Source organism: Mesitornis unicolor, unplaced genomic scaffold, assembly GCF_000695765.1.
Source record: "Mesitornis unicolor isolate BGI_N332 unplaced genomic scaffold, ASM69576v1 scaffold22937, whole genome shotgun sequence".
Classification (NCBI taxonomy): domain Eukaryota; kingdom Metazoa; phylum Chordata; class Aves; order Mesitornithiformes; family Mesitornithidae; genus Mesitornis; species Mesitornis unicolor.
The window spans coordinates 8,776-23,472 of NW_010198711.1; the positions used below are offsets into that span (position 1 = coordinate 8,776).

General features: G+C 54.3%; 2 protein-coding genes across 2 annotated transcripts in view; one reads left to right on the forward strand and one right to left on the reverse strand.

The window, feature by feature from the left end:
• MICALL1 (MICAL-like 1) overlaps nucleotides 1-9,463 on the forward strand; it is a gene marked incomplete at its 5' end in the record, with an annotated part of 12,956 nt that extends 3,493 nt beyond the window's left edge. The window contains 13 exons of the mRNA XM_010189241.1: nucleotides 322-523; nucleotides 2,624-3,204; nucleotides 3,711-3,770; nucleotides 3,932-3,986; nucleotides 4,816-5,204; nucleotides 5,538-6,016; nucleotides 6,478-6,612; nucleotides 6,936-7,062; nucleotides 7,419-7,509; nucleotides 7,907-7,980; nucleotides 8,322-8,436; nucleotides 8,763-8,809; nucleotides 9,113-9,463. Coding sequence (XP_010187543.1) covers nucleotides 322-523; nucleotides 2,624-3,204; nucleotides 3,711-3,770; nucleotides 3,932-3,986; nucleotides 4,816-5,204; nucleotides 5,538-6,016; nucleotides 6,478-6,612; nucleotides 6,936-7,062; nucleotides 7,419-7,509; nucleotides 7,907-7,980; nucleotides 8,322-8,436; nucleotides 8,763-8,809; nucleotides 9,113-9,234 — 2,477 coding nt within the window. The remainder of the gene's footprint in view (nucleotides 1-321; nucleotides 524-2,623; nucleotides 3,205-3,710; nucleotides 3,771-3,931; nucleotides 3,987-4,815; nucleotides 5,205-5,537; nucleotides 6,017-6,477; nucleotides 6,613-6,935; nucleotides 7,063-7,418; nucleotides 7,510-7,906; nucleotides 7,981-8,321; nucleotides 8,437-8,762; nucleotides 8,810-9,112) is intronic.
• Nucleotides 9,464-11,839: 2,376 nt separating this feature from the next.
• The window catches only part of LOC104544384 (chromosome unknown open reading frame, human C22orf23), a 9,676-nt gene continuing 6,818 nt past the window's right edge, over nucleotides 11,840-14,697 (reverse strand). The window contains exons 3-7 of the mRNA XM_010189242.1: nucleotides 14,580-14,642; nucleotides 14,008-14,193; nucleotides 13,410-13,544; nucleotides 12,384-12,484; nucleotides 11,840-12,073 (exon numbers count right to left, since the gene is read on the reverse strand). Of these exons, the coding sequence (XP_010187544.1) occupies nucleotides 11,840-12,073; nucleotides 12,384-12,484; nucleotides 13,410-13,544; nucleotides 14,008-14,193; nucleotides 14,580-14,640 (717 nt within the window). The 5' untranslated portion in view covers nucleotides 14,641-14,642. The remainder of the gene's footprint in view (nucleotides 12,074-12,383; nucleotides 12,485-13,409; nucleotides 13,545-14,007; nucleotides 14,194-14,579; nucleotides 14,643-14,697) is intronic.

Genomic DNA, 14,697 nt, shown 5'->3' on the forward strand with positions numbered 1-14,697 from the left:
GAATGTGGGATTAGAAGAGCAGAAGAGGTGTGTTTTTCTTTCTTGGCCTTTTATTCCAGGGTTTAGCAGATATCTGGGGTGGCACATTTTCCAAAGAGAGATGGGGTTTAGATGAGTCCCTTCCACAGCCACTCAGCCCTGTCTCTAGACAAGGGCAAGGCACCTTTTGGAATGGCCCCTTCTAATTTGGGACGAGACAGCCAGCCTGTGGCTGGACTTGGGGACAGCTGTTCTGTGCATTGCTGGACCCTGAGGTCAGCCCCTGAGCTGTGCCATAAGCACTCGGCGATGGACCCTGCATGGGGAACAGCTGCTCTGGAGGAGCTGTGGGCTGGGGAGCGGCTCATGGCCTCCCCATCCTGAGCTCCCTGCGTGTTGCATCTCAGGACGATACCCCCTTGGAGCCAGCGGAGCAGTCCCAGCGCACCATGCTCAGCAGTACCTGCACTGCGTGCCAGCAGCACGTCCACCTGGTCCAGCGCTACCTGGCCGAGGGCAAGCTCTACCACCGCCAGTGCTTCAGGTACGTTGTGGCCAGGCCTGCTGGGGCAGCCACTCTCCCTGGCAAACTGGAGGTCTGTACACCAGCTGCACCCTGTCTTCATGTGCCCGTGCCCTTGGGTGACATGGAGCATTGATGACTGCCTGAAATGATACTGAAGAGGGTGCGTTTTCCTGCCAGCCTCCTGTTCCAGGGACCTGGCTAGCCCCTCGTGTCGAGCCCCGTGCTGCTTCGCTATCCTGCTCTCTTGTGCTTTCCCAGTTCACTGATTTGGGATCCCAGTCCCTTGTTCTTCTTCCTTCCCCATAAACCAGGATGTCATCCTCCTCTTTACCACCTGCCTACCCAGAACCCCCAGCAGCCCCTTCTGATGAGGTCTAAGCCAGGATGTCATCCCACAGACCTCCTTCCACCTATATTCCACATCCTCAACTGGATATACAGGCTTCCACGCTACCTGGGGTGGTGCTGAGCCCTCAAGGGAGCATGTGGACAGCTGCAAACTGTTACCAACCCAAAGAATGAGGGATTAGACATCAGCAGCTCTGTGGTTACTCCCTGGATGCAGGTCCTTACCTGCAACACCTCTGAAGTAATTTCACTTGGCTTCCCCTGCTGTGATGATGGAGGGATGAGATCTCCCCTATGGGCCACAGGACAAGAACCTGCAAGTGGGAAGCTGGCATCTGAGGACAGAAATGTTGAGCCACTGGGAAGACTTGGGAGCTCTCGCTCACCTATAGAAACAATTTCTGCCAAAGCCAGCCAAGGATACACCATAGAAACAGCATGGCAGGAGGGGAGCTGAGCTGGGGTCCATCAAGCTTCCCATCTGCAGCTGGGGCAAAAGCTGGAGCTTTAGGGTGCAGGCACAGCATTGCTCATGAGCCAGGAGTAGGAGAGGTGCCGAGTCTGCCTTGGAACAGTTCATTGCCCTTTATACTGAGCAGTGAGATTCCTGTTATTTTATTCAAAGTGTTTTGCCTCCTTTTGCTTTCTTGTCTCTTTTTTTTTCCCTGCTGATTCATGGCTGCTGGTTGGGAATGTCCTGTGACAGCATTTTCTGTGGGTTTACAGAGATAAAACCAAAACAAACCTCTTTCTCCTCTTGTCTGAGCTTGCCACCTCTTCATTTCATCGTACCTCTTCTCTCTAGAGCCGCTGTGTCCTCACACTTCTGCTCTGCATTTCAAAGGAAATCCCAGCCAACTGGATACCCAGAGCAGAATTCCTCACCAAAATTATCTGCTTGCAGCATAAGGCAATCAGCTGCTGTTAGTGCCAGGTATTCAGACAAGAAGGAACAAGCTTGGTTTGGATGGGAGCGCTTGATCAGCCCCTTGCCCTCAGCTCTCTTTCATGTATGCAATCCTCCTCCCTTCCCAGGTGGAAAAGGGCTGCCCTGCTTGCCAGTGCTATGTATTACGCTTGCGCCCAGAGGGCTCCATTAGGGAGGATTCAAAGGCTCAGTGCTGAAGGAGTGGATGATCCAAGGAGGTGTGGCAGACAGGGAATCTACCAGCCCAGTTTTGACAGGCGAGGCAGAGCCAGTGTAAGAACAGTCCTACTGCATCATTCCCTGGCCCTGCCAGCCAAATGCCCTGGTCCCGGTCGGGGCCATGGTTGGCACCAGTGAGGGTGAGCATGACCAGGCTAGGCTTGTACGCTGCATCTCCCAAGTGTTCTTCAAGCCCCCTGCGTCGGAAGTGGTGTCATTTTATTTAATACTCGGTGTAATACTCCCAGGGCCACCTACAATCCTGTAGCTCTCTCTCCTCTCCCCCACCAGCTACATTTTTTCCAGGAAAACTGTGGGCTTCCACATTTCCAGGTCTGGAAACTGTGGTGTATCCCAGTACCAACTCTTGCCCTTCCACATCTATTAAATCCTTTCCGAGTTCAAGGAGGAACCCAAATGCGTGCAGTATTTCAGCTGGGAACTCTCCATGGGTTCACACAGTGGCGTGGTGACTTTTCGTTGTTCTTCTCCTTTCCCTATGACCCTAGGATTTAGTAGCAGGGGTGGGAACTGACGCCGTGGCCCTGCAATGATCTCCCAGGGCTTTCTTGAGGGCAGGATGGCATCCCCAATCTCACAGGGCTCTCTGTTCTTCTTGGCAGGTGTAAGGAGTGCTCCAGCACGCTGCTCCCAGGGTCTTACAAGCCCGGCTCAGAGGCAGGGACTTTTGTCTGCATGCAGCATCGTGGTAAATTGGCCGTGAGCGGAAAGGCAGAGAGGAGGCCCAGCCCAGCCCGACGGTCGCCAGAGCCAAGAACTGAAACTGGGGTTGGCAGCGTGGGTGAGGACGCCCTCCCCTCAGGAGCAGAGGAGGGGAAGGACAACGACGACTCCCTGGAGGGTGTGGCAGAGACCCATGTGCCTGCAGAGCGGCCAGCCAGCCCAGCGGAGAAGGACAACACGCCCAGCAAAGCAGATGCAGTGATGCCCCCTGCCCATGCAGACAGTGGGATGCCTGTCTCCCAAACTCCCCCCAGACCTCCCCTTCCCAGCAAGCCTGCGGTGCTCAGCCAGGACAAAGCCGGCTCGCTGGATGGACGGCTCAGAGACACGCGGCCCACCCCTGCCCCGAGGAGGGCCACCGATGTGTCGGCCCTCTCTCCTCCAAACTCTCACCCCATCCCCCGGCCCAGGTCCACCCTTCAGGGTGAGGGCAGTGAGTGTGGGCCCAGCATGGTGAATGGTAAGAGAGCACCATGGCGGCAGGGGTTATCCTTCATCTCCACAGTAGCCAAGGTGGTCAGCTGCAGGTTGGATTAGTTTTGCCCTTTCTCTGCTGCCTGATGTCCTTCTGCCTCCAAATAGATCTCAGGCTCAGACATGGAGCCTTCAATTGCCAGCCATCCCCATAGCGGGGAGAGAAGAGCTGGGTTTCGTGCTTGCCTGCTCCCTTGTATTTCCCCAGAGCTGCCCAGGGGGTGCTGCCAACATGGAGGAAAGGTGGCAGTGCTAGAACAGTTTGCAGGCGTGGGGACAGAGGGCTTTTGGGGTGGGGTGAAGAGAAAAACGCAAAGGAGATGTTTGAGGTTGACTGCACCAACTGTGGGAGAAACACCATGAGGTCTTCAGAGAGTGGGAATAGTCAGCCTCCCGTGGGAAGATGTTCAGGAGGTACCTCATGTTGATTTAACCTCTTTTCTCATGTCCTTTTGGTTTTGTGACAGTCTGACCCTGTGTCTTTCTAGGTAGGGTACCTGAACCCAGCCCCCCTGTCCCAAAGCCCCGAGGGAGACCCAGCTCCTCTGATCGGTACGTCCTTCTGTTTGCAAACCACCTGCAAACCCCAGGGCGAGATGGGGCTGTGGGGACTCAGCCCTGCTCTTAGGAGGATGTGGGCTATGATCAGGTCCCTTCCTGATGGGTGCCAGCCCAGTACAGCCAGGCTGCCAGTGTTTGTCTGTACGTCCCAGGGTGGTTGTCTCTTAGGGTTTGTAAAGAATTTGGGGGCTTCAGTAAGGCGTTTCTGTGGCACACACAGACTGCCAAGGGTCTTCTGAAATGGCTCTGCTTGTGGGTGCTGAGGAGGGGACACTTGTCTGCCTTGTGGAGTGTTCATCCTGGGAAAGGTCAAATGCAGGGACTTTGTGAGTACCTGGCTGCAGCCTTTACACCTCCTGGGCTCTTATCCAGGAGCCCACTGGCATTGGTTCATTCTTGCCTGCTTTTGGGACAGAGGTTACACAAGCACCCCGCTTTCGCAATGGCCACTGACAGCCGCTCTCCTGATGAGCAGTGATTCACTGAGCCATGGTGGGGGCTTGCCATGGGCTGTGTCCTGAGAGGAACAGCAGCTCTTTTCACCACTGGAGTTAGCAAGGAGGTGTCTGTCCCTGATAAGGTGACAGACAGCCCTCCAAATTCTGGGAAGAAAGCATGGCTACAGAGGGCAGTTATCGGGTCTCAACTCCCCCCTCCTAGCGCAGCCTGGGAAGCAGAGCTGTGTGTAGGAATGGTGGTGGGGAGGGGGAGTACAGCTGTGCCCATAAAGCTCAGCCTTTACCACTGCTTAGCAGATGGAGGCTGTAATATTCAGAAACCAAAATGCTGGGCCCAGTGGGTAAGTCAGGCTGTGCTTCCCTCAGGCCCATAGGTTTGCCTGCAGAGAGTGAGACACTTTGTGTCTGGGGAAGACTAGAGCCATCCTTGGATAAGAAAGCTGCTTCTGCATGGGAGACCTCGTGCTCCATCCATCCTTTCCCCAGAGGGCTAAGTTCATCTCCTGTGCATCTCCTGTCCATCTCACCTTCCCGGTTTGTCTCTGCTCCCTTCCATCTCTGTCTCCCTCTTCTCCCAGTGCTGGAGCTGCTGTGAGAGCCAAGGACCCACCGTGGATGGCCTTAGTGCAAGCAGAGCCCAAGAAGAAGCCAGCTCCCCCTCCTCCCCCAGGCAGCGGCCACGAGCCTCCGAGCAGGACTTCAGAGGAGGAGGAGGATAGGGAGGAGGTGGGGAAAGCCAGAAGCGAGGAGAGCAGGTCTGACGCCACTGAGCCTAAACCGTACAACCCTTTTGAGGAGGAGGATGAGGAGGAAGAGGAGAGCACTGCTGCCCAAAAGAGCATGCCTGAACAGGAGCAGAGCGAGGCTGCTGCCAAGCCTCATCACCCCTGGTACGGCATCACTCCCACCAGCAGCCCAAAGGCAAAGAAGCGACCGGCTCCGCGAGCCCCCAGTGCTTCCCCACTAGGTGAGCTTCCCCTCGCCCCCTTATCCCTGCTCTGCAGCCCCTGTGCAGCCCCTTGGAGGTTTACCCTTCCCAGGGTGCCTCTGCATCACCCTGACAGGCCTGCCCTTTACACAGTGATGGTTGTGCTGGGACTTGTGTTAGTCATGTCCTTCCTACCCACTGGAGCACAGCATTTGCAGGCAAGACATTTTCTCTGGAGGGTCCCGTCTGTCCTCTCTGAAGAGAGACAGACCCTGGTTCCCTTTGCACTCATGACCACCCCCAGTATATACCACTCTCCCCTTCTCTCTTGGCTGCCCTCCTTCCTCCCTGAGCTCTGCCTTTGCTTTGCAGCCCACCACCCTGTCTCCAGGCTGTCACACTCTGAGCCATCATCCTCCACCCCATCTCCAGCCCTCAGCCTCGAGAGCATCAACTCTGAGAGTTCAGCCAAGGTGCTAGGTGACGTCGATGAGGCCTCGGTGCCTAAAAGCTCCTCCGAGCCCACTGTCCACACGCCGACGGTCACCAAGACCTCTAGTGCTGACACACCGCTGGCCAGCATCTCCTCCAGCGAAAGCCCTGCTGCCCCAGCCAGCCTCTCCACCAACTCCTCCTTCTCCTCCTTCAGCGAGCTTGCCAGCTTCAGTGGAGAGGTGCAGCCCAGCACCCCGCACACCAGCAGGAGTGTCTCCACTGGCAGCTTAAAGACCAGCCCCAGCCGGCTGCCTCCCAAACCTCCTGCTGGAGCCAGCCCTACACCCATCCTCTTGGCTTCAGATGGGGGTGTTGGAAGCCCCAAAACCTCCTCCTCACCCAAGCCACAGCTGAAGGTGAGACACTGACCTTCCTCCCACTCAGATCACGGAGCTTTTCTTCCCCATCTGTCATTCAGCCACAGCGGGGATCATAAGTCCAGGCTTGCCCCTTAGGTTTGGTCTGTGACCCCTCTGAAAGCAAGCCTCAGGCATGTGCTCATTAAATGGTGGCTTTGCTTGTACCCCATGTGCTAGAGAAGAGGCAGGATGTTATGTGCTCAGAGCAAATAGGAAGGGAACTGTGAAGTAAAATAATTGAGCTTGTTAGAGAGAGACTGGGGAACTGATGCCAAACAGGAGCACAGCTATTTTTTGTCCCATGGCTAAGCTGCTGGTGGCAACCTGTGCTATGTTGCTCCTTCAGGAGGGTGTGGGGCAGGACAAACCCTAGGGTTGCCCTGCGTGCTCAGTCCCAGCTGTTGGGATGCTGCAGCCCTTCCTTTTCCCACCCCCTCACATACCTTTTTGTCCTGCAGTCTTCCTGCAAAGAGAACCCCTTCAACCGGAAGCCATCGCCTGCCGCCTCTCCCTCCGCCAAGAAACCTCCCAAGGGCTCCAAGCCAGTGCGTCCTCCTGCACCAGGCCATGGCTTCCCACTGATCAAACGCAAGGTAAAAAGGCCCTCAAAGAGCAGGGGGACAAAAGCCAGCTCTGTCCTTACCCCCAGGGCTGTATATGTGCACCCTGCTGATGTGTGTATGGGCAGAGACTGCAGCAGGTGCCTGTGGTGGGGGAGAATGTTCTCTAGACCAGACCCCCATTAATGGCAGCACCGTGGTCTCCCTTTACTCCAGAACGGGATGGGGACTTTGGATGCATACTTAGGTGCAGTGTTCTGTTGCCCCCTGCCCCTGTTAGTGTTGACCAGCCTCAGGGTTACCCCTGGAAACTGGAGGTTGATGATAATGGAAGTCTCTGCTGCGTGGTTTGGCAGGTGCAGACCGATCAGTACATCCCCGAGGAAGACATCTATGGGGAGATGGATGCCATCGAGCACCAGCTGGACCAACTGGAGCACCGTGGGGTGGCGTTGGAGGAAAAGCTTCGCAGCGCTGAGAATGGTATGTGGGGTGGGCTGTCTGTGGGTGTGGGGTAGGATGGACCCTAGGGCTGCCCTGTGTCCAGCCAAGGAGATAGCAGCGGTGGCTTCCTCCCTGCTGATGCTGGAGTTGCAAGAGCACAAAGGCCTGTGCTGGGCTCCAAGAATGGTCACAGCCATACCCTGGACATGGAGATGTCCCTAGAGTAGAAACAGGTGAGAGAAGAGACAAGGTCTCTCTGGGGCTCAGGAACAGGCTGAAGTCAAGTTGGCTCTAGCCCTGTGCTCCTCTCCTAGCTTGGCAGAGCCTGTCCTGCTGCTGGGTGACAGGGTCCTGTAGGGCTGGGAATGGCTCTGAATTGTCCCTTTGCTTGGCAGACAGCCCTGAGGACAGCCTGCTGGTGGACTGGTTCAAACTCATCCACGAGAAGCACATGCTGGTTCGCCATGAATCAGAGCTCATCTACATGTAAGTGTGTGCAAGCGTGTGGGGAGGCACTGATGCTCCTGCAAGGAACCCCGTCTCAGCCCTCCAGAAACTGTGCTTCCAGGGATGAGGCTGACACGGCCTCCTTGCCTGGAGAAGGCAGGGAAGGAGGGCAAGCAGATAAATGTATCCAAATACACCCCAAACTGACCCACTTGCAAGTCACCAGAGCCCCTGCAGCATCTCCTTCAGGAAGGCCTTGTGCCCCCAGGGCTGGTCCCTGCTGGTGCTTCCCCTGGCTCTTTGGCTGTACAGGATAAGATCAGCATCTGTGTGTTTCTTCCCAAGCTCATCCCAGAGCTTTGGATGATGTTTGGGATGATGCTCTGCCTCCCTGGAGCCTTGCAGTGGTTCCCAGCAGTGCCCCCTTCCCTTACAGCTTCAAGCAGCAGAACCTGGAGCAGCGGCAGTCGGACGTGGAGTATGAACTGCGTTGCCTCCTCAACAAGCCAGGTAAAGCATCTTTCTGGGTGCAGTTAACCTCTGTTTTCCCCTGGGCTTCATCCTCCTTCTGTCTTGGTGGGTCTCAGGCAGAGACAGACAGATTTTTAGAGATGCCAGCAGAATCAGCAGTCTCTAGAGCCACTGCTCCTTCTGCCCCCTTGTGCAGGGATGTGCTCCTTTTGTCCCCAGGGGATGCTCCCTGCAGGGTTCTCTCTCCACAGCGCCACTGGCCCTGCATCATAGCAGGAGAGCAGGGGATCATGCTAGGGTATTTCTGCCCCAAAGCTCTGAATTTTGGAGCTTCTTCAGCCATTTAATTGCCTGTCCTTCCTTGGGGTTTGGCTTGGTAGAGAAGGACTGGACCGATGAGGACCGAGGGAGGGAGAAGGTGCTGATGCAGGAGCTCGTGACCATCATTGAGCAGAGGAACGCCATTGTGAACTGCCTGGACGAGGACCGGCAGAGGTGAGTGAGGAGTGGCGTGGGCTGGGGGAGAGGGGAAACGTGTTGCCTGTCTGACTCAGCACCACACAAACAGCTTATGGGGGTGTCCCAAAATGTCCCTGTTGCCTTTCCGAGGCTTCCCAGTCCTTGTCTCTTTGAATGCTCTGTGTGGGAAAGACGGGGCACTGCGTGCAGCACGTGGGATTTATCCTGCTGGTAGCAAATGCTCACAAGGCAGTGATGGATCTGCCCCTTTGGCTTCTAAGTAGGAGGTTCTCGAGCCTCAAACAATGCAGCAGCTGTTTTCAGTGCTGAATTGCTGACGTCTTTCCCATTCCTTCTTTCAGAGAGGAGGAGGAGGATAAAATGTTGGAAGCCATGATTAGAAGAAAAGGTAAGAAACAATCAGGAAGATTTTTTGGAGTGATGTTTTCACTGCTGACCCCAGTGAGAGGCAGCATAAGCCATTCGTGAAATTGTGTGCAGAAGGAGAGGGTGAATCTTCTCTGTTTAGACTCTGGAGCCTTTCCTGTAAGGAAAACAAACTTTCTGTTAGACTTCGGGGCACAGTTGTGCTGTGCATCCCTGTTATCGCAGAAGGATGTGTGCATGAGGCTTTGATTCATGGCTCTGTGTGTGTGTGTGTGTGTACAACCATCAGCATCTCACAGTAACAAGCTTCCCTTTGCAACCCCAGAATTTCACAAGGAGGCTGAGACCGAGACCAAGAAGAAAGGCAAATTCAAGCCCATGAAGGTGCTTAAGCTCCTGAGCAACAAGCATGAGTCCAAGAGCAAGTCGCCCAAGGAGAAAAGCTAGAGCAGGGGAACACCAGCAGTGAGTGGGGTGCACTGCCCGACTGCCCTGGCCTCTCTGCAGCTGGCTGGGATGCCTGCCAGGAAGGGGGGGTTTGTCTCCCTCTGCTCCCCTCGCCTCTGCCCCAGCTCCCTCCCTGGGCACCAGAGCTGCCGCCCCAGGGAGACATCAGCCCTCTGCCCGGAGTGGGAGAGTCTGACCAAAGCGCTTCCCTTCCCGAGGCCGCAGAGGAGTGTGACCATCCCTTCCGTGAAGCCTTGCTAAAGAGGCAGAGAGAAGATGGATTCGCTTTTCGGACACGTTACCCCATTGGTGTTCTTGTTATTAACTGAGAAGCAAGCCAAGGAGTTTGGTGTTCGTGGGAAAACTTGCACTAACTGTCCCCTGCCCCTTCTCCCGCTCTAACTGTGACAATTCCACGTGCCTCCGACCTCTGCCAGAAGGGGACTGGGCCTGGGCCTGGGCCTGCCTGTCCCTCCCTGCCCCTCCCTGCCTGCCTGCTCTTGTCCCCCTTTCTGTCCCATTTTTAATTCCAGGAGAAAACTCTGGCATTAGAATCAGGATTTTTTTGGGTTTTACTGGCCTGAACTAAAATGTTAAGAAAACACTCCTGCATCATAAGTCTCTAGAGCCATAGCCAAAAAAACCAACTGGTGCCCTATTTATTTTGAGCTGTCCCCTCCCTCGAGCGCCAGGGCAGGGTGGGCTCCGTTACAGGGCTGAGAGGACCCATGGGGACGGTGTAGCTGCCAGGACGTAGCTCATGCACCCTACTCAGGACATCTTACCCCCCACTGCTGCTAAACACCACTGACTCTGCTGCCTTTCGCGGGAGGGAGGAACATTCCTTTTCCAGGCAGGGCCAGAAAAGCTCAAGACTGACTCAGTGCCAGCGAGGGGCACCGAGCTTGTGCCCCTGCTCACCAGTGCCACCCCTGAGTGGCTGGGGAGAGAGGCACCATCACAACTGACCTTTACCCAGCTTCGTCTGCGTATACTTCATAAAGCGTGCAGAGAGGGTTTGGCTGGTTATTTTTTACACCCTCTTTACTAGATGAATTCAAACCCACCCTAAAACTTTTTAAAACCCTTATTTTATTTGTCGTGTGTGTGTGCGTGTGTGTACACTGAAGGAGGGGATGGGGGAAAGTGTTCTTCCAACCATCCCTTCTTCCTTCCATTTTTGTTTCCTGCCTTCTCCTCCAAGGCGAGGAGCTATTTATTGAATCGTTGGATCAGTCTGAATTAGAGTTTCATGGGTGTTTGGTTGGTCAGCTGTTCATCATACCTTCTCATTAGCAAATTAGACATAGCAGCCTGGAGCAAAGTGCTGCAATCCCTTCTGAAAACCCAAGAGGCTTTAGCCAAAATGCTCTCGGAGCAGTGCCTTGCAAGGTGGTTGGCGTAGCATGCTGGAAAGGGGTCCTCGTTTCCCAAAAAAGGAGCGACCTGAGCCCCTCCTCAATCCCAGTGTGGCCCCCACAGCTGGGAGATGGCGATATCAGCCCCGCGCTGGTGACACCAGCTTGCTCTTGCCATTCCCCAGCAGGCTGATGAGGAGCAGTGGGAGAGGAGATCCCAAAGCACAACTCTTCTCCCAGGAGAAACAAATCCCCTTTAGAGCCTGCTGTCACGTCACTGTTGCCAAAGGCCATCGGGATTGCTGCAGCCTGACGCCCCTTGGCCCCACACCTGGCCAGAACTCTGATTTGTAAATTATGCTGTACTAACTCTCTGACGTCCATTCACCTGAACAGAAATAAAAGAAATATTGGATTTAAGAAACTGATCACTGCTTAGGTTTTTGATTCCTTACAGTATCCATGCTGTCCTGGGAATGGGACATGCTGCCTGGCTTTGGGGAGTGGCTGACAAGAGCATTACTAAGCAGCAGATGACAGGATCTTAAGGAAATTGGGAGGTGGACTTTATGCTGAGATTTATGTAGGAGTAGAGAGACATCGTGCTTCAGCCTGCTGAGGGGCAGAGGTGGGACTGTGTATGAGGCGAGCAAAGAGCCATTTCCAGGCTGTGGGGGAGAGCAATGACTGTTGTGCATACCATGCTTTCAGGAACCATAAAACCACAGCAAGCCTGCAGGAAAAGGCAGCGTGCGCTGGGCTGAAATCCCCTCTCCTTTCTGAGCGCAGCTGTGTTTCTGAGTGCCAGCCCAGTTCAGCTGCCGCCGAGAAGTTTGCTGATGCACACAATCATGCTGACCTACAGCAACGCTGGAGGCTCCTGTTTGTGCAAGGCCACGCAGCTGCATCTTCCTTGCTGCCGTCTGCCGGCACAGCCATTCCCAAAGTCATGGGGACAGGAGTGGGCTGTAGATGTGGGTAGCAGCATGTGTTAACGTTACACTGACATCAGAAACTTCCACCTCTGGGTGGGCGGAAAGGAGAGACATTTTTATCAGTGGATTGCTGTACTTCAAGGCATTGCACAAGCAGGAGGAGGCTCTGCTTTGTCATGTTGTGCTAGCTGCTGCTGTGTGTTTTCATCTCTTTAATAATGTTGAGCAAGAAGGGATCCAGTGCGTGGGCAGGATTTTACAACAGCTTTCTCTTGTTACCAGCTATGTACAAATTGCTCCTGTCTTCTGGCTTTAGGCAACAGGTGGTGCTGCCTCCTCTTTGGACACGGGCACAGGCACAGACCAGCGACTGAGACTCCAGGGCTGCGAGTCTGGGAAGAAGAGGTGGGAACAACTTGCACCTGTGTTTTTCCCTTGGCCTAGATGGGGGGGATCGGATTTGTTCCCACCAGGGAAGTCTTTTGTCATGATCTCTCTCACTGCCTCACTTCTCTTCTTGTCAAGGATCTCCATCTCACGCATTTTCTGCAAAGTACAAAGGGGAAGGTCTGAGTGGGGAGAAAGATTGCAGGGGTTTTTTTTTTCTTCTTTTGCCAACCCCAAGAACAAAGATTCTATTTCCCTGATTAAGTTACATGCAGAGATGAAAAGAAAGGCTGAAAACCTCTATCTCCCATTCCCAAAATTCACGCCTGTCCTGGGCTATGAAGGGGAACACTCAGTTTTCTGCCCTTTTCCCCTCTTAGGTATTGGAGGAGTCTCTGCTTTAAGGTGTCTGACACTAGGGATTCCCTCCACGCTCTGTACGGCAAGCACAGCCAGGACCCTCACGTACCTGTGAGATTTCAGTGAGAATAATCCTTTGATACTTCTTGCCCTGTCCTAGAGCTTCCATCTCTGCCAGGAATTCCCTCCTCTCCTGAACTTCATTCACCACTGATGGATAAGAGAAAACACTGTGGAAACGGGATTCAGCAAAAAGGCAAGAAAACATGTTTCTATCTAGATCTGAATCCCGCATTTCCCAGCTGTGCTTGAACAGCGGTCCTGCCAGAGGAAACATGAGGTCTGCTGCAACACTCATGTTGAGCATGTCATCAAAATACCTCAGTAGTCCCTTACACAATGGGAAATGTCCCCCCTGCCCATCCTCTTACCACTCCCCATCTTGCAGGAATGGTAACTTTCTAGTTTTCTTTGTACAATTCTCTGTTGCCTGTGGGCAATTTAACCTGACTGTGGATGGCGACAGAACCTCCTTAAAGTTGTAGAGGTTCATTAGTTGAAACACAGCACCCAGTGACCACAGCCATCTCTGCTCCCAGGACCAGCACAGGCACAGATTATATGACAGAGAGAGGTATTAGGCAAGGTTTTGCCATCCCAGAATACCCTGCAGGTCAAAGTCCGTCACTGCTTAAAATTCTGCTCGACTTTTAAGCTTTTGCTACTGTAACTGCTCTAATCTTGGAGTAAAAGAACACAGAGCCCAAACCGTGGTCAGGCTGGCAAGCGTCCTAGTCTATGTTGAGTTGTGCTGTCTGAAAAAAGGACCCGCAGTACCTGGGCTCCCTGCCCAGGTCGCCCTGCATGTCCCCAGGGTATTCCCCTGCCAGCGGCATTCATTTTGTGTAGGCAGCCCAGGGAGCTTGGATCTGCGGGCAAACCTCTGCAGTATGAGCTCTGAGAGGACGGCTGGATCACACGTAGAGTCACAGCAGCAAGCCCTTTCTCTTGCAAACCAGGCTTTGTGCCTTCTTCCACAACCAGCTTTAGGTTACTGGCAACAGGGCCTGCCACCCCAGTCCTCGGAGGGAGCCGGCTTCCTGCCTGCCTTCCTCCAGGGAACCTAAAGACATACGTTCTTCGAACCGGTCAGGCTCAGGTGTCTCCTCTTCCTTTGTCTGAACCAGTCTCTGCTTCACCTTGTGCTCCACCACATCCTTCCCTGTCGCTAAGATGTTTTGGAGCCTTTGCTTCTCCTTTTCCAAATCTCCTGTGAAGACCAAGAGGGAAAGCAATGATTCTCAGCCTGTCCCCTCAGGGAGGGGCCTGGCCACACCACCCCCCTGCTAAGGATGCCAGAGGAAGCTTAATGTTAATGACAGCCCATACCCAGACTGAGCTGTGCAAGCACCACACAGGCACACCCGTGGTGAAGAGCCAAACAAACTGGCATCAGAGGTTTGATTCACATTTATAAGCTAGAAAATCGTGCAGCACTCTCTTCTTAAGAAAGGCTTGTGCAAGTTCCTATCACCCCCCGAGCCAGCAGGCTGCAGTCAGTGAGCACTTAGAATAGAAGTTCCCTCAGAGACCCATTTTGAAGGCATCTTTGGAGATAGAAAGCATGAGGATGAGGAGCAATTAAGATTGCAGGCAGAAGATGGACGTAAGTGGAAGGGAGGGAGCGGGCGGCATCATTTATTTATTTATTAGTGGTGTTTGTGCTGACTTACGTCTCGCCTGTGGCTTAAATTTCTCTCGAACGTAGGCATCCCCTGCCTGGCAGACCTTGGCAGGCCGGAGATGTGGTTTAGCTGAAAGCCTGATCGGCTGACAGACTGCTCGGGAGAAAGTGGGTGCTGCAGGTGCTCGCTTCTCGCTGGATGTGGGGTGGCACTGGGGGGGCAGGGCATCTCCTCCTGAAGAACAAACCCAAAATAACAGTAAGTCAAACAGAAAGGAGCGTGGATGGATGGTCCCGGGCTACCACCAGCAGAAGATCTGCCTATTGATCCACTGTTAGCACCACAAGTGGGGATCCCACGTGTCACAGGTGACTCACCCTGGTTGTTGGTACATGCTGACACAAGGCAGACTTTGGTTCAAGTCATGCCATCGTGTCTTGTTCCCTGCTTGACCCTTGGGGTCACCTCACGCATACATCCCCACATTCCAGCAGCAGCTGTGTCACTTTTTCAAAGTGCTTGCCCATCCATGCTGGCTGTGAGCAAACGGCCCCATCTCACGGTGAGCAGCAAAAGCTCCACACCCCAGCCCAGCAGCCGGCGGGAGGGCCCTCACTCACGTCTCACGCAGTCCATCAGGCATCGCTTCTGGAAAGGCGTCAGCTTTGATCCCTCCAGCATCGCTGAAAAACACCACGTACGGGTGAAGCCAGCAGCCCGGGGCGGGGGAAAGAACCC